This window comes from Schistocerca gregaria, chromosome 2, assembly GCF_023897955.1.
Source record: "Schistocerca gregaria isolate iqSchGreg1 chromosome 2, iqSchGreg1.2, whole genome shotgun sequence".
Lineage (NCBI taxonomy): Eukaryota > Metazoa > Arthropoda > Insecta > Orthoptera > Acrididae > Schistocerca > Schistocerca gregaria.
The window spans coordinates 919,634,156-919,655,941 of record NC_064921.1 but is presented as its reverse complement, the minus strand read 5'-3'; the positions used below and the strand labels follow the sequence as shown (position 1 = coordinate 919,655,941).

Below are 21,786 nucleotides of genomic sequence, written 5' to 3'. Positions count from 1 at the left end.
TTTTGTTAAAGGTGTTATTATCTCTGTTCTCATGTGTTGAGAAACAAAATTAGAAAATTCGTGGTGACCTTCAGCTCAGGAATTACTGAGTTTGGCTAAAGCTTCACTGAGAGCTCTACAAGTTACATGACTCCATCTAAAACTGTCTGTTGTTTTATTGTGTAATGGCAGCAATAATGTTCTGCCTTGCCCACATCAATCTCTTTCTATGATAGGAGTGGCAAAGTATGTAACTTTTGTGTCACAATGAACTGGAATACTGCAATCTTTTTTTGACAGTTTGTTTCTTTTTTGTTGACTTTCCATGTTGCTTTATGTCTTGACTGAAGATCTGAAGTGCTTTTTAATGATTGAGTATTTATCTTTATCTGCTTAACCATAAAGTGATCTATCACAATACAGGAGCATCATGAGCCTTATATTACTTAGATGTGTTGTTTACCAGTGTTTTAAACCCCCTCAATTAGAATGGTGTTTTCACTTGCAATATTACTCATAACGTTTAGGGAATATTTCTTCAAAAACTTAAGTTAACATACTTAAAAAGATTTTGGCTGACTCATTAGCATTAGCATTAGCATTAATTTGTTCCAGTCTGTTAAGCTTAATATAGTTCTTAGTGTGTCTAGTTTCTGTTTGTTAATGGATTGGTAACTTTTCTGCAACATGTATCTGTTATCTAGAGGAATTTTAGGCCACAGCCCTTTGTGGTCAGCAGTGCCAAGTGTAGTTGTATTATACTGCATTCTACTTGACTGAAAATTTTGGATAATATTACCCAGAGGTACGGGTCTGCATTTGTTATTCTTTAGAAGCAAGACCATCAGTTTCCCAAGCCTTTCAAAGAACATGTCTTCATGGCAGTTGGCTGGGCGATATATAGAGAAAGAAATAATTTCAGGTTTTGTAAACAATACAGCTGCAGCTTTAAAATTGGGTTCTACATGAAGTTCCCTTACATCCATAATTTCATAATTTAGTTTCAGTATTTTATTAATGTGGACAGACACACCATCATGCTTCATATTTGTTAAGAAGTAAAGTGTATGTGAATGCAGCAATCATTTCTGAGAGATGAATGAGCTGTTTAGAACTAGCTTTTTACATTATGTAACTTCTCTGTGAGAATATATGAACAGAACAATGTTGTACACTAGGGATATACTGAATGAGGTGGCATTATTTTAAACAGATGATCTTTGTATTCTAGAGGTGGAGATTCTAATCCCCATCTGGCCATCGTACTACTGCTACTGCTACTGCTACTGTTTTGCTGCTGCTGCTGGTAGCTAAAATAACAGCATAAGGCGTAGAGGAGATCTGTCTACCTTTTCCACCTTTATCATTGAGCTCTCACTGTACAACTATTTGACAAATACGTTTAACTGTTCTCCTTACTTTTCTTTCATTATACTTCCATCCTTACTTGATTTTGACAGATAAAAAAGTTCGTACTAACACACAGTATCACTGGCACAAAAAAATGTTAACAAATGGAAGACTTGTTACCTCATACCTCACATGCCAAGTTTCACTGCAAAAGTTTGTTAAAATTCAGTATACAGCCTGCAGCCTAACCTTCTGTATACAATAACCTTACCACTTGTTTCACCAGCTTCTGTCCCTTTACAACCTGGAGCTCTGCTTGTTGCCCCTGATACACCCTCTTTCTACATGATGATTATGGCTTTGCTGCTGTTTAATGTCGTCTATCTTAAGGCTCGACTGTCTCTAGACCGACATATTCTTTCCTGGCAACCAGGAAGGTCGACATCTGCACCCACAACTATTTCTCCTGTGAAGACATGTCTTGCCAAAAATACCACAATCCGATAATAGACACTTGAATGTAACTCTCTTGTGCTAACCTTTTCATAGGATGTCTCAAAGTCTATTTCCTATTCATTCAGAATCCTAAACCACTCATTCATTGGCGACATCTTTATGATATGGACCCACGTGAGTGCACCCTATTCTCATTCCTCCAGAACATCAACACTTAGTCCCCTACTTGTGTCAAGTAGTCCTCAATGACACTCAAACATTCTTCTGTGTTGACTTCCACCTCACCAAAGTCTGTATAAAGGACTCTGTTTTATATTATAACTTCCAATCACGAGCAGTACTTCTGATTCAACAACTCTAAGCCATTCTGTTCCATACCAAAATATTCCTCCCATACAACCTGGTCATTTGTGAGTATTGTTTCTGCAGTGACAAGCAGCCCTCTTACCTTGATGAGGACTTTCCAGACTGAAATCACTGTCAAAATATTGTCTATAAAAAGATCAGCCATGTAGTGTCGAGCCACAATCTGAGAATTGCTCACAAACCTGCCACAAAAGAGCATTCTCATTCTTCACGGAACTACAATATACTTGTCCTCCTTATGCTCCTCTTATGCCGCGTGAATCATATCCCTATAGAAGATCTACTGAGCAACATGTGGCACAATTGGTAATGCACCATACTTGAACACTTTATGAGCTGGTATCAAACTCTCCCACTTGACATCTACATTTAGGTTTTTTGTGGTTTCCCTCAACTCAAGACAAATGCCAGGATGGCTACTTTGAAAAGGGCACTGATGATTTCCTTTCTTTCCTTATTCAACCCAGCCTTGTTCCCCATTTCTTATTATCTTTTTGTCAACATTAAATCTTAGTTTTCCTGCCTGTGGAAGGCTCAGATACCCTTGTCACTAGCTAGCACTTCCTGTCCTGAGAGAGTTAGTGCCTCCTGGCAAAGCAGTTACAGCATATACCAACTTTACTGTAACAATTGCACAGCTTTCTCAATGGATATAACCATAAAAAAATGTTTCCAATTGCATGAATAACCACTGCCAAACTCTGAGCATGGGCCAAGTAGACCACCTATTTATGGAACATTACAGGACAAGATAAAGTGTTTGATGTAAACAGCTATTTCATAACGTATACCACCTGTTTTCTCCTCAACACACTGCCTTTTCCCAGTTGTCCAGGTGAGAACTATCTTTGCAGCACATACTTTTCTTCATTGACCTTTCCTGTACACATGTATTCCGCCTGCATCTGCCATCATCCCTCCTCTCTCTCCCCACTGTTCCCATCAAATTCAACCCTTGTGCCCACATGTCTCCCCCTTTTTTACTTTTTACTTTTTTAATCTTTCCTATTTCTTTATTGTTTTCTCCTACTCGCAATCCACTATGTTCCATAGTTTCCTTCCTACCCTGCTTCCCTCCCTCCCTGTGAGCCTCCTACTTCCTCTCCATGAGACTGAGCTATTTGGTGCATTTGTAAGAGACTGGACTCATATTCAAGAGGGTGTGCGGTGGGGTGGGGTTTGGTTTTCTTTGTGTTATCATGCTCATACAGTTCAGTCCACCTACCTCGATAGGCTTCTTGTGTGCTTGTTGACCCTTCATTCTGCCATAGCAGGTACTACATAGGTTGTGCATCAGCGTTGAAGAAATCATCACCTAATACGTATCAGATAGAGGTCACAAAACTCTAGTGAAAAACCAGTTCCTGAAGGTTCATGATAAATATCGGGCATTTAGAGTCTACCTTCTTATAGCAAGATATTTGAAGTTCTGTTGTCTATGTATTGCCACTAAGATTTGTTAAATGGCTATCAAGTCCGTGTTCACAACTTTACGCAAGTGAAACACTTGGTTGATTCAGGCACCTTCCTTTACAGAACAAAATTAATGACTCTAATTCTTTCCTCCCCCCCATGAACCATGGACCTTGCCGTTGGTGGGGAGGCTTGCGTGCCTCAGCGATACAGATGGCCGTACCGTAGGTGCAACCACAACGGAGGGGTATCTGTTGAAAGGCCAGACAAACATGTGGTTCCTGAAGAGGGGCAGCAGCCTTTTCAGTAGTTGCAGGGGCAACAGTCTGGATGATTGACTGATCTGGCCTTGCAACATTAACCAAAATGGCCTTGCTGTGCTGGTACTGCGAACGGCTGAAAGCAAGGGGAAACTACAGCCGTAATTTTTCCCGAGGATATGCAGCTTTACTGTATGATTAAATGATGATGGCATCCTCTTGGGTAAAATATTCCGGAGGTAAAATAGTCCCCCATTCGGATCTCCGGGCGGGGACTACTCAGGAGGATGTCGTTATCAGGAGAAAGAAAACTGGCGTTCTACGGATCGGAGCGTGGAATGTCAGATCCCTTAATCGGGCAGGTAGGTTAGAAAATTTAAAAAGGGAAATGGATAGGTTAAAGTTAGATATAGTGGGAATTAGTGAAGTTCGGTGGCAGGAGGAACAAGACTTCTGGTCAGGTGACTACAGGGTTATAAACACAAAATCAAATAGGGGTAATGCAGGAGAAGGTTTAATAATGAATAGGAAAATAGGAATGCGGGTAAGCTACTACAAACAGCATAGTGAACACATTATTGTGGCCAAGATAGATACGAAGCCCACACCTACTACAGTAGTACAAGTTTATATGCCAACTAGCTCTGCAGATGATGAAGAAATTGAAGAAATGTACGATGAAATAAAAGAAATTGTTCAGATAGTGAAGGGAGACGAAAATTTAATAGTAATGGGTGACTGGAATTCGGCAGTAGGAAAAGGGAGAGAAGGAAACATAGTAGGTGAATATGGATTGGGGCTAAGAAATGAAAGAGGAAGCCGCCTAGTAGAATTTTGCACAGAGCACAACTTAATCATAGCTAACACTTGGTTTAAGAATCATGAAAGAAGGTTGTATACGTGGAAGAACCCTGGAGATACTAAAAGGTATCAAATAGATTATATAATGGTAAGACAGAGATTTAGGAACCAGGTTTTAAGTTGTAAGACATTTCCAGGGGCAGATGTGGACTCGGACCACAATCTATTGGTTATGACCTGTAGATTAAAACTGAAGAAACTGCAAAAATGTGGGAAATTAAGGAGATGGGACCTGGATAAACTGACTAAACCAGAGGTTGTACAGAGTTTCAGGGAGAGCATAAGGGGTCAATTGACAGGAATAGGGGAAAGAAATACCGTAGAAGAAGAATGGGTAGCTCTGAGGGATGAAGTAGTGAAGGCAGCAGAGGATAAAGTAGGTAAAAAGACGAGGGCTGCTAGAAATCCTTGGGTAACAGAAGAAATATTGAATTTAATTGATGAAAGGAGAAAATATAAAAATGCAATAAATGAAGCAGGCAAAAAGGAATACAGACGTCTCAAAAATGAGATCGACAGGAAGTGCAAAATGGCTAAACAGGGATGGCTAGAGGACAAATGTAAGGATGTAGAAGCTTATCTCACTAGGGGTAAGATAGATACTGCCTACAGGAAAATTAAAGAGACCTTTGGAGAGAAGAGAACCACGTGTATGAATATCAAGAGCTCAGATGGCAACCCAGTTCTAAGCAAAGAAGGGTAGGCAGAAAGGTGGAAGGAGTATATAGAAGGTTTATACAAGGGTGATGTACTTGAGGACAATATTATGGAAATGGAAGAGGATGTAGATGAAGACGAAATGGGAGATACGATACTGCGTGAAGAGTTTGACAGAGCACTGAAAGACCTGAGTCGAAACAAGGCCCCCGGAGTAGACAACATTCCATTAGAACTACTGACGGCCTTGGGAGAGCCAGTCATGACAAAACTCTACCACCTGGTGAGCAAGATGTATGAGACAGGCGAAATACCCTCAGACTTCAAGAAGAATATAATAAATCCAATCCCAAAGAAAGCAGGTGCTGACAGATGTGAAAATTACCGAACTATCAGTTTAATAAGTCACAGCTGCAAAATACTAACGCGAATTCTTTACAGATGAATGGAAAAACTGGTAGATGCGGACCTCGGGGAGGATCAGTTTGGATTCCGTCGAAATGTTGGAACACGTGAGGCAATACTGACCTTACGACTTATCTTAGAAGAAAGATTAAGGAAAGGCAAACCTACGTTTGTAGCATTTGTAGACTTATAGAAAGCTTTTGACAATGTTGACTGGAATACTCTTTTTGAAATTCTAAAGGTGGCAGGGGTAAAATACAGGGAGCGAAAGGCTATTTACAATTTGTACAGAAACCAGATGGCAGTCATAAAAGTCGAGGGGCATGAAAGGGAAGCAGTGGTTGGGAAAGGAGTGAGACAGGGTTGTAGCCTCTCCCCGATGTTATTCAATCTGTATATTGAGCAAGCAGTAAAGGAAACAAAAGAAAAATTTGGAGTAGGTATTAAAATTCATGGAGACGAAGTAAAAACTTTGAGGTTCGCCGATGACATTGTAATTCTGTCAGAGACGGCAAAGGACTTGGAAGAGCAGTTGAACGGAATGGACAGTGTCTTGAAAGGAGGATATAAGATGAACATCAACAAAAGCAAAACGAGGATAATGGAATGTAGTCAAATTAAATCGGGTGATGCTGAGGGAATTAGATTAGGAAATGAGACACTTCAAGTAGTAAAGGAGTTTTGCTATTTAGGGAGGAAAATAACTGATGATGTTAACATCGAATATAGATTTATGTATCAGGAAGTCGTTTCTGAAAGTATTTGTTTGGAGTGTAGGCATGTATGGAAGTGAAACATGGACAATAACTAGTTTGGACAAGAAGAGAATAGAAGCTTTCGAAATGTGGTGCTACAGAAGAATACTGAAGATAAGGTGGATAGATCACGTAACTAATGAGGAGGTATTGAATAGGATTGGGGAGAAGAGAAGTTTGTGGCACAACTTGACTAGAAGAAGGGATCGGTTGGTAGGACATGTTTTGAGGCATCAAGGGATCACAAATTTAGCGTTGGAGGGCAGCGTGGAGGGTAAAAATCGTAGAGGGAGACCGAGAGATAAGTACACTAAGCAGATTCAGAAGGATGTAGGTTGCAGTAGGTACTGGGAGATGAAGCAGCTTGCACAGGATAGAGTAGCATGGAGAGCTGCATCAAACCAGTCTCAGGACTGAAGACAACAACAACAATTCTTTCCTTTATATTTACTATTTTCGAAGAGTGATCTAATGTAATGTGCTCAGTACAATGGTTCAGAAGCAGCTCTCCTGGGCAGTGTCCTCCCACAGATAGCACCCCCCTCTCTGTGTGGGAAGCTCTCAATTCTGACTATGTGTTGATCTAAATGACCAATCAGAACATTCTTTGTAGATGATTCTTGTGGCAAAATCCTCTCTTACCCAATCACAATGTAGAAAGTAATTTTATGTAAGCAAAACTTCTATTTATTACATTAGATTTACATCTACATCTACATCTAGATGATTACTCTGCTGCCTGGCAGAGGGTTCAACAAACCACCTTCAAGCTGTCTCTCTACCATTCCAGTCTCGAACAACACATGGGAAAAACGAGACTTAAATTTTTCTATGTGAGCCCTGATTTATCTTATTTTATTGTTATGATCATTTCTCCCTGTGTAGGTGGGTGCCAACAGAATGTTTTCACAATCGGAGGAGAAAACTGGTGATTGAAATTTCATGAGAAGATCCCGTCACAACGAAAAGTGCCTTTGTTTTAATGATTACCACTCCAATTCACGTATCATGTCTGTGACACACTCTCTCCTATTTCGCGATAATACAAAATGAGCTGCCCTTCTTTGTACTTTTTCAACGTCATCCGTCAGTGCCACCTGATATGGACCCCACATCGCACAGCAATACTCCAGAATAGGGTGGACAAGCATGGTGTAAGCAGTCTCTTTAGTATACATGTTCCACTTTCTAAGTGTTCTGCCAGTGGATCGTAGTCTTTTGTTTGCTCTACCCACCATATTATCTACATGATCTTTCCAATTTAGGTTATTTATAATTGTAATCCCTAAGTATTCAGCTGAATTTACAGCCTTCAGATTTGTGTGACTTATCGCGTAATTGAAATTTAGCTAATTTCTTTTAGTACTCATGTAAATAACTTCACACTTTTCTTTCTTCAGGATCAATTGCCACTTTTTGCACCATACAGATATCTTATCTAAATCATTTTGCAAGTCGTTTTGATCATCTGATGACTTTATGAGACGGTAAATGACAGCATCATCTGCAAACAATCTAAGACAGCTACTCAGATTGACTCCTATGTTGTTAATATAGATCAGGAGTGATAGAAGATATTACTTCTGTTTTACTCAATGACTTTCCAACTATTACTACGAACTGACAGGAACTCTTGAATCCAGTCGCACAACTGAGGCAATACTCCATAGGCATGCAGTTTGTTTAGAAGCCGCTTGTGAGGAATAGTGTCAAAAGCCTTCTGGAAATCTAAAAATGTGGAATCAATTTGACATCCCCTGTTGATAGCATTTATTACTTTATGAATCTGAAGAGCTAGTTGTGTTTCACAAGAATGATATTTTCTGAATCTGTGCTATGTGTCAATAAATCATTTTCTTCAAGGTACTTCATAATTTTCGAATACAGGATATGTTCCAAAACCCTACTGCAAATTGACGTTAGTGATGTATGCCTTTAATTCAGCAGATTACTCCTATTTCCCTTTTTGGGTATTGGTGTGACTTGCGCAATTTTCCAATCTTTATGCACGGATCTTTCTGTTAGCAAGCAGTTGTATATAATTGCTAAATGTGGAGCTATTGTATCAGCATACTGCGAGAGGAACCTGACTGGTATACAGTCTGGACCGGAGGCCTTGCCTTTATTAAGTGATTTAAAGTGCTGTGTTACACCAAGGATATCTACTTCTATGTTTCTCATCTTGGCAGTTGTTCTTGATTGGAATTCAGAATTATTTACTTTGTCTTCTTTGGTGAAGGAGTTTCGGAAAACTATGTTTAATATCTCTGCTTTAGTGGCACTGTCATCAGTGAGGTCACCAGTGTTATCGCGCAGTGTAGGTATTGATTGAGAATTGCCACTGGTGTGCTTTATGTATGACCAGAATCTCTTTGGGTTTTCTGCGAGATTTCCAGACAGAATTTCGTTGTGGAAATTATTAAAGCAATCTCGCATTGAAGTACGCAGTATATTTCGAACTTCTGTAAAACTTTGCCAATCTTGGGGATTCTGCGTTCTTTTAAATTTGGCATGCTTTTTTTGTTGCTTCTGCAACAACGATCTGAACCATTTTGTGTACCACGGGGGTCAGTACCAACACTTACTAATTTATGTGGTATATATCTCTCAATTGCTGTCGATACTATCTCTTTGAAAACATTCCACAACTTTTCTACACTTACATGATCAGATCGGAAGGAATCAGCTTTTTTAAATAGATATACTTTGCGTTTCTTTTTGATGGTTGTAGATGTTACAGTATTTAGCCTAACAGCAACTGCCTTGTGGGTACTAATTCCTGTACTCGTCACAATATTCATTTGTCCAGGGTTATTTGTTGCTAAAAGGTCAAAATGCTTTCACAACCATTTACACGTCAAGTGGGCTCATGAACTAATTGTTAAAAATAATTTTCTGAGAAAGCATTCAGTACAATTTTGGATATCATTTTATGCCTGCCGCTGCCTTTAAACATATAATTTTGCCAGCATATCAAGGATAGATTGAAGTCACCACTGACTATAATTCTATAAGTGGGGTACCTTTTTGAAATGAGACTCAAATTTTCTTTGAACTGTTCAACAACTATATCTTCTGAGTCATGGCGTTGGTAAAACAATCCAATTAATAGTTTAGTCCGATTGTCAGGTATAACCTCTACCCACACTATTTCACACGAACTATCTACTTCAGTTTCACTACAAGGCAAACTACCTCTGACAATGATAGATAGTCCACCATCAACTGTATTTAATCTATCCTTTCTGAACACTGTTAGATTGTTTGAAAAAAATTCAGCTGAACTTATTTCTGGCTTTAGCCAGCTCTCTGTACCTACAACTGTTTGAGCTTCAGTGCTTTCTATTAGGGCTTGGAGCTCTGGTTCTTTCCCAACACAGCTATGACAGTTTACAACTACAATACCAATCGTTTCTACAATTACCTTACTGTGTTTTACCTGTCCACTTTTAGACGGACGCTCCTTCTGTGGTTCCCTGAGTCCCTCTACCCTAAAAAACCTCCCTGTCCCTTCCACACAGCCCCTGCTACCTGTGTAGCCACCTCATGTGTGTAGTGGACTCCTGACCTATTAAGCGGAACCTGGAAACCCACAACCTGAGCCTCTGATTCAGACCCTCCACTTGGCTTTGCACCAAAGGACCACAGTCGGTTCTGTTGACGATGCTGCAGATGGTGAGCTCCACATTACTCTTGGAAGCAAGACTGGCAGTTTTTACTGTTTCTGCTAGCCACCCAAAACCAGACAGAATCTCCTCCGATCCAAAGTAACACACGTCATTGGTACCGACGTGAGCCACCACCTGCAGCTGGCTGCACCCTGTACTCTTCATGGCATCCGGTAGCACCCTTTCCACGTATGGAATGACTCTCCCTGAAATGCACACGGAGTGCACAGTGGCTTCCTTCCCCTCCTTCGCAGCCATGTTCCTAAGGGGCCCCATTATGTGCTTAACGTCGGAGCTCCCAGTTGCCGTCAAACCCACCCTCTGGTAACACCCAGACCTTGCGGGTCCAGAAGCTTCCTCTGGAACAGGGTGGACGATTGCATCCGGCTCAGAGACATCGTCAGCCACAGATAACGATTGAAACCTGTTCGTCAAACGAACTGGGGAGGCCCTACGATCGGCCCCTCGTAAAGTTTTTCGCTGCCTGCCAGACTTTGGAATGATCTACCACAGGTGAGGGGTCAATCTCAGCGCAGGCAGTACCCAGGGTGGTCACAGAGGTGGACCGATCGGAGGACACGTGGGACGTGCTTGACGTCCCTCGCGTCCCCGTATTCATCCCCCACAGTGACGCCCCTTGGCAGCAGCCTGGAGCTGTGTGACGGAAGCCAACGCAGCCTGGAGCTGTGAGCGAAGGGTCGCCAACTCAGCTCGTATCTGTACACAAAAATCACAGTTCCTGTCCATTAACTCAGTCGCTCCTGTTTGAAGCTCATAAAAATATGCAATAAATGATCGGTGTACTCACCCTATTAGCACCGCAAAATCGATGTGCTCTCTCACTGATGGTCTAACTGACACTGAGCTGTTCTAACCAAACAAACAAAAGCCTGTATGATACGAGGGTCGATAGCAACTGCGGTACTGTACACTACACTGTATTGAAATAAAAGGTTGTGCCTAGTAAGCACTCGAACACGCAAGAAATTACAAAAATAAACTAGTAACTACACAGATAACTGAAAATAAGTCGCTTCTGTTTGAAGCTTGTAAAAATATGTTACAAGTAAGTAGCAGGAACTCGTGGTGCACTCTCACTGACGGTCTAATTATAAACCAAATAAAGTATGAAGTAATTCCTAAATTAAATAATAAACTTATTCCATTCATAATCTTTTCTGGCTGCCTTTTACAAAAACATGCTGACTCAGACATTTGTCACATGACTTCTGGTTCTTCCCAGGAATTTTTCCCACGGTTTGGATTTCACAAAATAAAAGATTTTGAATTTTCAAATGTCCCTCATTCACCCTCAAATTCACTCCCATGCTCTTGCATAACAAATTTTAACTGAATACTAATTTTAGAAGCTTACAGTATTATGTCAAATAAAAATTACAAATTATATATAATGAAAGATTCTAGTTACTGTAATTGATTTTTAGGAGCTGAACTTTTTATAGTACTTCCATAATATGTTGAAAGTCAATCTGTTGCCATTACTCAATCAGTTTTGAAATACCAGAATGGTTTTGTATGATTTTTAGGTAAAATTTTCTATCCATTAAACTAAAATAAATAAAATGAAATTTGGACAAAATCATTTTATCAGTATTAAAAAGCATGTGTGAAGTTTGAACAAAATGAGGGAATAACCAATCTAGTTTATTTATAGTCTTAGCGACTATAAATATTTGTAGCATTCTACTGGCAGGCTGAGTCACTGCCACAGGTGGCAACTGATATAGGCGTGCCAGCTGCGTCCTTACTAAAGAAAATAAATGAATGAATCTCTTGCAGCTACTGGACCAGAGGTGCTCATGGCTCCACAATTTACTGCACCTATCATAATGCGGAATAACGTGCTACAGTACAGGTTGCAGTTCAAAACAACGTCCAACCATCTAGATTTAGGTTTTCAATTACTTTTGTAAATTGCTTAAGGTGAAGTCTGGGATAGTCCATACAAAAAGCCACCTCTGTATGGACCTATATGTTCCACTTAATTACAGTATTTCCCAACCCCTCTACCATTATGTTCTCCCTCGCCCCACCCCCTAGCCCCTGTCTCGAACTCCAACCAAATCCAAGATTTCTACTCATGCTGCAGCATCAAGAGACAGTTGTGTATGTGTGTGTGGGTTGGGGGAGGGGCGGCGATGTGCATGCACATGCTCTCTGAAGAAGCAATTTTTTATTTTGCGTATATGCTTGTCTACTTCTCAGCAGATTTTTTTTCTGGAGGAAGTAGCAGACCTCATATACATAAAATATCCTGAAACTTTTGTCCCAAGTCATCAAATCTTTAGGATGCTGATTGCATCTTGTGTTATTCTTTGAATTATAAACTCGAGTCTTTCTAATGTATTGTAGCAAAATCTGATGTCATTTACAAAATATTTTAATACTCCACTAATGACATGGTTGAGAGCGGATGGGAATTTTATTAGAAAATTTTGTGAACTATGGTTATGCAATAACAAAGTCCATCTTTTATCAAAAGCAATTGTTCCACATTCACATATTAATTATCATACATGTTTTCAGTAATTATGCGTCTCCTTCCTGCTTAGTGATACACTGCTATTTTTATCAGAACTGGACTATTATGAGATTATTCATCCTCTTTGTGCTTCAGGCTAAACTCTAATATTTCTTCTCAGAGTGAGCCAGTCAGTCACAGGTAAATTACGGGATCCATTAATATCTTTTAAATATATAGGACAGTTCAAGCTGTATTTTTATGTGTTTATGAATATGTATTTGATGTTTGATCTGTCTTGCAGAGCTACTTACAAATGAAAATTCCATTTGTAAGTTAAATTTCTGTTGAATTGCACAATTACTTCTACTCAGTTTACAAGGTGTAAGACCCTCTCAGTTCAGTGTTTTGGTATTGTATTTCTAAAAACAAATAATGGCACTGAAGTGTGTTGTGCACAGAAATAGTTTACAAAACATCCCTGCTAATAATTGTAAACTTCTGTGTAAAGTGTCAAAACATTTACTACTCTTTTTTCCAGGCTGCATGTCATAAGGAACGAGCCATCTCCAAAAAAGCAGTTGCATGCATTCATGATGCTGTAAATGCCCTCTTGAATGAACAGACAGAGCTACCGTATTTTCATTTTAATGAAGCTCTCTTCAAACCTTTTGAAAATCTACTGTGTCTTGAACTCTGTGATGTAGATGTTCAGGATCAGGTAATTCAGTTGTAGCATATTTATGTAGTATGAATGATAAATTTCATTTTTGCCAATAATAGAGTTTTTTCTAATCTGACTTAATAAATGGAATTGTTACTTATCCTGGATGTGGTTTTCAGATTGTGAGCTGTATTTGTGAATTTGTGGAAGCAAACAGAACCGAAATACGATCTGGCTGGCGCCCCCTTTTTGGTGCTCTTAGGGTAGTCAAATTACCATTTTCACAGACTGCTGGAGATAACATAAACAGCCACCTTCGTGCTTTGCTTGATGTGTTTGAAGTATTTCTGCAAACTGATAATGCATTGGTGTTCTCAAATGCTGCAGTCGATTGCATACTTTGCCTACTGAAACATGTACGAGGCCCAAGTAAGTGTAGAATTGCTTATCATTAACAGTTATATTGACTAATCTGTCTAAATAAAGTCTATGCATTTCTGTAAATAACATAGGAATATCAGGTATCAGTGTAATTGTAATGTTTGTTTGAAATAAAATATCTCTTGTGATTCCATACGCAGGTGAAATTGAAGAAATTTCTGGTTACCCACCAGATGAATTCACAGGTTCTCATTTGAATCCATCTGTGGAACTTTGCCTGGCTGCACTAAGATATCTTGAGAGATGTGCTGACATTTTAGCATCTATGTACAACATGCCTGCATGCCCAGTATTTCACTCAGCCCACAGGTACATTTTTGCATGTTACAATCTTTTTAATAAATTGATGCTGTGCATGTTTAGAATTGTGTTTATATTGTACCATAAGGAAAAAGAGACTCCTATGAATGTGTACATGCTTTCATATGTGCACGTCTGTGTGCTTACGTTTGTCTGTATGTATATTGTATTAATTTACCTAAATGTAGTTACACGCTTTGACTTTTCTCATACTAACTATCATAACTATCATGTTTACTTCCTTTTCTTTTCATCAGTGGCTAATGGAATTTTTTAATAAACCTCTGATATTCCTCAACAATTTAGAATAATACACTGTCAAAAACAAACTACTTCAGGAGTATTTAAGAAAGAATTATATGCCCATTAATTCCCATATTCTAGATATGAAAGGCCTTGCTCTAGATTATATGCATTAAATTCTTCATTCCTGAATCTGGAGTATTATACTTGTAGTTCTAATTCACAGTTGGTGAAGGAAATATAACTCTAGATTATGTGTCCATGTTCCCTATATTTCCATCTTTTCCTTTAATTCAGTTCATCATCTATTCATATCTTTCTGCATGTGATTGCCATATTAACATTTCATCTGTATTGTTTGCTTGCACCCAAAGAAGAGTCATAGCTTTTTGTGGCTCTCAGAAATTGCTTTCCTTTATATGCTCACTCCTCTTGCCCCACTGGAGTCTACTATATTCTGCAACCCTTTATTTTTCACTTGTCTTAAGTATTCATCCATTTTCCTTCCTGTAAATGGATGTTATGACAATGGAAGCACGAGTCTCAATCATCTATATTTTCATTTTCCACCATATTGTTGTTTTAACATTTCTTTGAAATATGGGTAAATTTGGAGAGGATATGGAGGCCAACAGAAACGGGAAACAACTCTTGGATTTCTGTGCCAGTAAGGGCTTAGTAATCACAAACTCCTTTTTTAAACATTAGAACATTCACCGGTATACTTGGGAAGGCAGGGGAACCAGATCTGTCATTGACTATATAATAACAGATCAGGAATTCAGGAAGACTGTGAGGGACACATGTGTATTCAGGGGATTCTTTGATGACACTGATCATTATTTAATCTGCAGTGAAATTGGGATTGTGAGTCCGAAAGTGCAGGAGGTCAGGTCCATATGTAGGAGGATAAGAGTGGAGAAACTTCAGGATAAGGAAATCAGGCGCAAGTACATAACAGTGATCTCAGAAAGGTACCAGTCAGTTGAATGTAGTCAATTACAGTCATTGGAAAAGGAATGGACAAGGTACAGGGACACAGTACTAGAAGTAGCTAAAGAATGTCTTGAAACAGTAGTGTGTAAAAGTAGGATGAAGCAAACAGCTTGGTGGAATGACACAGTCAAGGCAGCCTGTAAAAGGAAAAAGGAGGTGTATCAAAAATGGCTACATACTAGAGCTCAGGTAGACAGAGAAAGTTATGTTGAAGAAAGAAACAAAGCCAAACAGATAACTGCAGCATCCAAGAAGAAATCTTGGGAAGACTATGGACACAGGTTGGAGACTATGGGTCAAGCTGCTGGAAAACCATTCTGGAGTGCAATTAGCAGTCTTCGAAAGGGAGGTAAGAAGGAAATGACAAGTATTTTGGACAGATCAGAAAAACTGTTGGTGAATCCTGTAGATGCCTTGGGCAGATGGAGGGAATATTTTGAAGAGTTGCTCAATGTAGGTGAAAATACGATCAGTAATGTTTCAGATTTCGAGGCACAATGGGATAGGAATGATGATGGAAATAGGATCACATTTGAGGAAGTGTAGAAAATGGTCAATAGATTGCAGTGCAATAAAGCAGCTGGGATGGATGAAATTAAGTCGGAACTCATCAAATACAGTGGAATATCAGGTCTTAAATGGCTACACAGGATAATTGAAATGGCCTGGGAGTCGGGACAGGTTCCATCAGACTGGACAAAAGCAGTAATCACACCAATCTTTAAACATGGAAACAGGAAAGATTGTAACAACTACAGAGGTATCTCTTTAATCAGCGTTGTGGGTAAAATCTTCTCAGGTATTGTTGAAAGAAAAGTGCAAGTATTAGTTGAGGACCAATTGGATGAAAATCAATGTGGGTTTAGGCCTCTTAGAGGTTGTCAGGACCAGATCTTTAGCTGACGGCAAATAATGGAGAAGTGTTATGAGTGGAACAGGGAATTGTATCTATGCTTTGTAGATCTAGAAAAGGCATATGACTGGGTTTCTAGGAGGAAGTTATTGTCTGTTCTACGAGATTATGGAATAGGAGGCAAACTTTTGCAAGCAATTAAAGGTCTTTACATGGATAGTCAGGCAGCAGTTAGAGTTGACGGTAAATTGAGTTCATGGTTCAGAGTAGTTTCAGGGGTAAGACAAGGCTGAAACCTGTCGCCACTGTTGTTCATATTATTTATGGATCATATGTTGAAAACAATAGACTGGCTGGGTGAGATTAAGATATGTGAACACAAAATAAGCAGTCTTGCATATGCGGGTGACTTAGTTGTGATGGCAGATTCGATTGAAAGTTTTCAAAGTAATATTTCAGAGCTAGATCAGAAATGTAAGGACTATGGTATGAAGATTAGCATCTCCAAAACGAAAGTAATGTCAGTGGAAAAGAAATATAAACGGATTGAGTGCCAAATAGGAGGAACAAAGTTAGAACAGGTGGATGGTTTCAAGTACTTGGGATGCATATTCTCACACGATGGTAACATAGTGAAAGAACTGGAACGAGGTGTAGCAAAGCTAAGGCAGTGAGTGCTCAGCTACGATCTACTCTCTTCTGCAAGAAGGAAGTCAGTACCAAGACTAAGTTATCTGTGCACCGTTCAATCTTTCGACCAACTTTGTTGTATGGGAGCGAAAGCTGGGTGGATTCAGGTTACGTTATCAACAAGGTTTAGGTTACGGATATGAAAGTAGCGAGGATGATTGCAGGTACTAGTAGATGGGAACAATGGCAGGAGGGTGTTCACAATGAGGAAATCAAAGAAAAACTGGGAATGAACTCTATAGATGTAGCAGTCAGGGCGAACAGGCTTAGATGGTGGGGTCATGTTACACGCGTGGGAGAAGCAAGGTTACCCAAGAGACTCATGGGTTCAGCAGTAGAGGGTAGGAGGAGTCGGGGCAGACCAAGGAGAAGGTACCTGGATTCGGTTAAGAAAGATTTTTAAGTAATACGTTTAACATCAGAAGAGGCACAAATGTTAGCACTGAATAGGGGATCATGGAGGAATTTTATAAGGGGGCTATGCTCCAGACTGAATGCTGAAAGGCATAGTCAGTCTTAACTGATGATGATGATGATGATGATGCTTTAGCTTCTTACTGTAGTTATTGGTGCTTATATAAATATTCTATTATAGCTGACTGTGCAGATCAATACCTATGATGGACATTCTGGAAATAAGTTTCATCATTGTTTTACACACAGAAATTTTATTGCCCAAAATAAATACACCATGGCTTCATGAACTGTATACTTTACACTATTTTTTGACATTGTTGTCACCGACACAGAAACATTTGATGTAGCATGTGTATAGTTTGAAGAAACCACTCTGGTATAACTCAGTGTCCTGTGATGCTAGGAATTGTCTCACAGCGTGCTCCACGTCAGCATTGGTTTGGAAGTGACATCCCAAGAGAGAGCAGCTTTTAATGCACGGAACAGTTGAAAGTCCATTGGGGGCAAGACTGGGGTTGTAGTCTGGGCTATCCAATGTCTCCCAACCGAAGTGACAAATCTGATCCTGTGCAAGCCTTGCTATGTGTGGTTTTGCTTTGTTGTCAAAGAGCACTCCACCCTCACTCAAGAGCTCTACTCTCTTTTGTGAAATGATGCATTAATGATTCCTTGCTGGAGGAAATCAAGGAGAATCACACTTTTCATGTCCCAGAACACTATGACCATAACCTTTCTTGTGGTAGGTGATACTTCGAATTTTTTCCTCACTGGGGAACTGGGATACTTCCACAACATTGAGGTACCCTTGGATTCTCAGTTAAAGTCTCATAGCCTCTGAGGATTCTGAACAGGAGCTCATTTCCCTCTCGCACATATTGCACTGAGTGATCGAAGCTGATTCCCATTCTCACAATCTTGTGATCTGGGCTCAGGTTTCTTGGCACACATCTTGCAGACACTTTTCAGTAACCCCTTAGAGAATGGAGCATGTAATGGGCTTTAACACAACCAAAAAACAGTGTGTTTTACACCATTATGTGCCTGACAGCTAACAGTATGTCATGTACTCTACCAGTGTTGTTTTCATTCTTGGATGTTGAAGGATGCCCACTTCAACCTTCATCCTCCACTCTACCCTCCCTCTCAGATAATGCAACTCCAGCAACCAACCTTTCGACAGACATGACCTCTTCACCATACACAATCTGTAGGCATTCATGGGTGACAAACAGACTAGTCCCACAAGCCCATTCATACCAGATAACAGCATCCACTTCCATCACATCCACCTGCCACCGTGCTGTGTACTCAACCTCGAGGGCCCCAACCTGCTGCTACTGTTTCTTCTTCAGCACGCTGCACATGCATCATTTCATGTCTGCTGACACCTCTTCTGTCACTGAACCAGGTGTCGATTCATTCAGTGTTTGTTTTCATCATCTGGTGTACCTTCTTCTCCTTCAAAAACAGTGATGAAACTTACTTTGGGAATGTGCCTTGTATTCTCCAGGCTTCTGCTCCTGCTATATGGCATGCAAACAACACACTGAACAAATATAATACCTCATGATATAATTGAGGCCTTGGGCAGTGGTTAGCCATATATTAATATTATAACTCTACTTCTAAACTTTGACTTCTCATTGGAGGCTTTTTGTATGAATGTGCTCACAAGTATGAGTATGCTTCTTGATGAAGAACTCGTGTTCTGAAGTTGTAGTATACTGTTCTCATTTTCAAACAATGGAAAATCCAGGATAGAATATAACAATATTTTGAAAAGGATGACTGCTACTCAACATATAGTGGAGATGCTGAGTCACAGATAGGCACAATAAAAGAGTCGAGCCTCAGTGGCCATAGAGTGAGTGTGTGTGTGTGTGTGTGTGTGTGTGTGTGTGTGTGTGTGTGTGTGTGTGTGTGTGTGTTCTCTTTCCGAAGAAGGCCAAGTTAGGCGAAAGTTCACTTTCCAACAGTCTCTGTATTGTGTGTATCTGCGACTCAGCATTTCTGCTATATGATGAATAGCAACTATCGTTTTCATAATATTGTTACTGTTCAAGTTTTTCTTTATGTGGCCCATTGTAGTTCAATACTTCAACTATAAAGTGAATATTTGCTTGAATTCACCCCAATATTTGTATTTTACTCCTCCATACTTCTGATAAGAATTAAATAGTTGCATGTTTTGTTTAAAAAAGTTGGGATCACCTTTGCCGAGGGTGCTTATTATTTTATTGTAGATCTTCATAGTACATTGAATAAGTAATCTGTTAAATTCTTGTTACATGGGAACATTGCTTTTGGAAATGTGTATGCAGTACATAGTGACAAGAATATTATTTAGTTATGTAAACAAAAACTTGTTTCTTGCTATTCATAGGATTCAGCTAAACAACTCACCACAAGTTGTGGATCCATTAATACCGAATGTGGAAGTTACTCAATTTGAAATGGGTACAAGTGCTGCTGAGAGTAATATGGATGGTGGTATTTCATACAGCTCACTTAGTATCAGTGGTGAGATGCTATCGCTGGATGCTTTAGACAAACCTAGTGGTGTTTTACGAGTGTGGTTCATACTATTGGAAGGACTGGCAAGTGCTACAATGACCTGCCCACGCCGCTATCAACCGTATGCCTTGGATGTATTGTTTCAGCTGCTAAGGGAGTTGCTCAGTATGCCTGGTTAGTAAGCGATAAATTTTAAAATGTTATTTGTGTACTCATATGTCACAACATTCAAAAGTCATTATTATATCTTTAAAGCAAAGCACACAAAGTTCATTATTTGTAGTGTGTGAACTTTTTACCGTATCACTCACAAACAAAGTAAGCTCACTAAAGAATAAAATCAAACAATAGAAACTCCACGTAGGACTATCAGTAGTGTAGGAAAGATAGATTGCTACTTACCACAAAGATGGCATGTTACGTTGCAGACAAGCACAATTAAAAAACACTTACATATAAGCTTTTGGCCACAGCCTTTGTCAGAAAAAGAGAAACACACACCTTTTATTCACACAAGTAAGCACACTTCATGCACACATGACTGCCAACTGTGGCAGCTCAGGCCAGAATGCAGCAGTCTGTTAAGGCGGGGAGAGGGTGGGAGGTGCAGTAGTGTGCAGGTAGGGGGGGGGGGGGGGGGGCTGCAGTCTGGCAGATGGTGCAGGGTCAGGAAGTTGTGGAGCAGAGAGGCAGGGAACAAGGAGCAAAAATGGACGGGAGCAGGAAAGATGGGCAGATGCATTGGCAGAAGTCGGCAAACAAAGAAGGTAGGAGACAAGAATGAGGAGGAGGTGATAGGGCAGAGGGGCTGGAAACTCTTGGGTGGAAGGTGTGGGGCCAGTGTAGGTTGAGACTGGGATAATTATAGGAGTAGAGAATGTGTTACAAAGATAATCCCCATTTGAGCATTTCAGAAAAGCTGGTTATGGAGGAGAGGATCCAGGTGACTCGTGTAGTGAAGCAGCCATTGAAATCAAGGATGTTATGTTCATCTGCATGTTGTGCCACAGGGTGGTCTACCTTGCCCATGGCCAAAGTTTGGCAGTGGCCATTCATTCTGGTGGACAGCTGGTCTGTAGTCATATAAAAAGCTGTGCAATGATTGCAGCAGAGCTGATAAGTGATATAGCTGCTTTCACAGGCGGCCTGGCCCCTGGTTGGCTTGGAGAAATCTGTGACAGGGCCATAATAGGAAGCACTGAGTGGGTGGCTTGAGCAGGTCTTACACTTGTGTCTTCCACAGGCAATGATACTCGTGGCAAGGGGTTGGGATTAGGAAAAGTATAGGGATGGGCTGGATGTTGTGGAGATTTGGTGGGCCAAGGAACACAACTTTAGGAGAATTGGTAAATGTCCCTTCTTTCAGGGCATTATGGTAGGCAATCAAAGCCCTGGGAAAGGATGTGGTTCAGTTGTTCCAGTCTGAAGTGGTTTTAGGCGATGAAGAGGGTCATCCTTTGTGGCTGATTCTTGGGGATGGAGGGAGGAATTGGGGTGTGAGGGGAAAAGGCATGGGAGATTCAATTGCAGACTAGGCCTTGGGTAGTGATATTTGCAGAGACCTCGTGAGATTACTAGGTAAGGGAGTCCTTGTCACTGCAGATATGCCGTTCATGGATGGCCAGGCTGTGTGCGAGGGATTTTTTGGTGGGAAAGGGATGACAGCTGTTGAAATGCAGGTACTTTTGGTAGTTAGGAAAAAGTTACTAAAGTGTGTGAGGAATGAGATAGTGGGTTTGGAATTTGAAGGACATTGGAAAGGTAGTGTTCAATAGAGGTTAAAAGGTGGGCCTGAGGGATGTTGGTGAGTAGGGAGGTGGCAGCAACAGTGATGAATAGCAATCCAAGAGGTGAAGGGATGGGGATGTGGAGAGTCAGTGAAGGAAGTGATTTGTATCTTTCATGATTACATGAGTTGGTTGGAGATGTTGGTCAATGAGAACTGGAATTATTTCAGTGGGTATACAATAACAAGCCACAGTGATGTTCCAGGATAGTTGGGTTTGTTGATTTCGG

At 40.2% G+C, this 21,786-nt stretch overlaps 1 protein-coding gene across 1 annotated transcript in view; it reads left to right on the top strand.

Moving 5' to 3' along the window:
* The window catches only part of LOC126335351 (brefeldin A-inhibited guanine nucleotide-exchange protein 3), a 295,547-nt gene that overhangs the window by 230,354 nt on the left and 43,407 nt on the right, over window positions 1–21,786 (top strand). Inside the window, exons 22-25 of the mRNA XM_049998536.1 lie at window positions 13,194–13,373; window positions 13,496–13,745; window positions 13,898–14,066; window positions 19,640–19,944. Coding sequence (XP_049854493.1) covers window positions 13,194–13,373; window positions 13,496–13,745; window positions 13,898–14,066; window positions 19,640–19,944 — 904 coding nt within the window. The remainder of the gene's footprint in view (window positions 1–13,193; window positions 13,374–13,495; window positions 13,746–13,897; window positions 14,067–19,639; window positions 19,945–21,786) is intronic.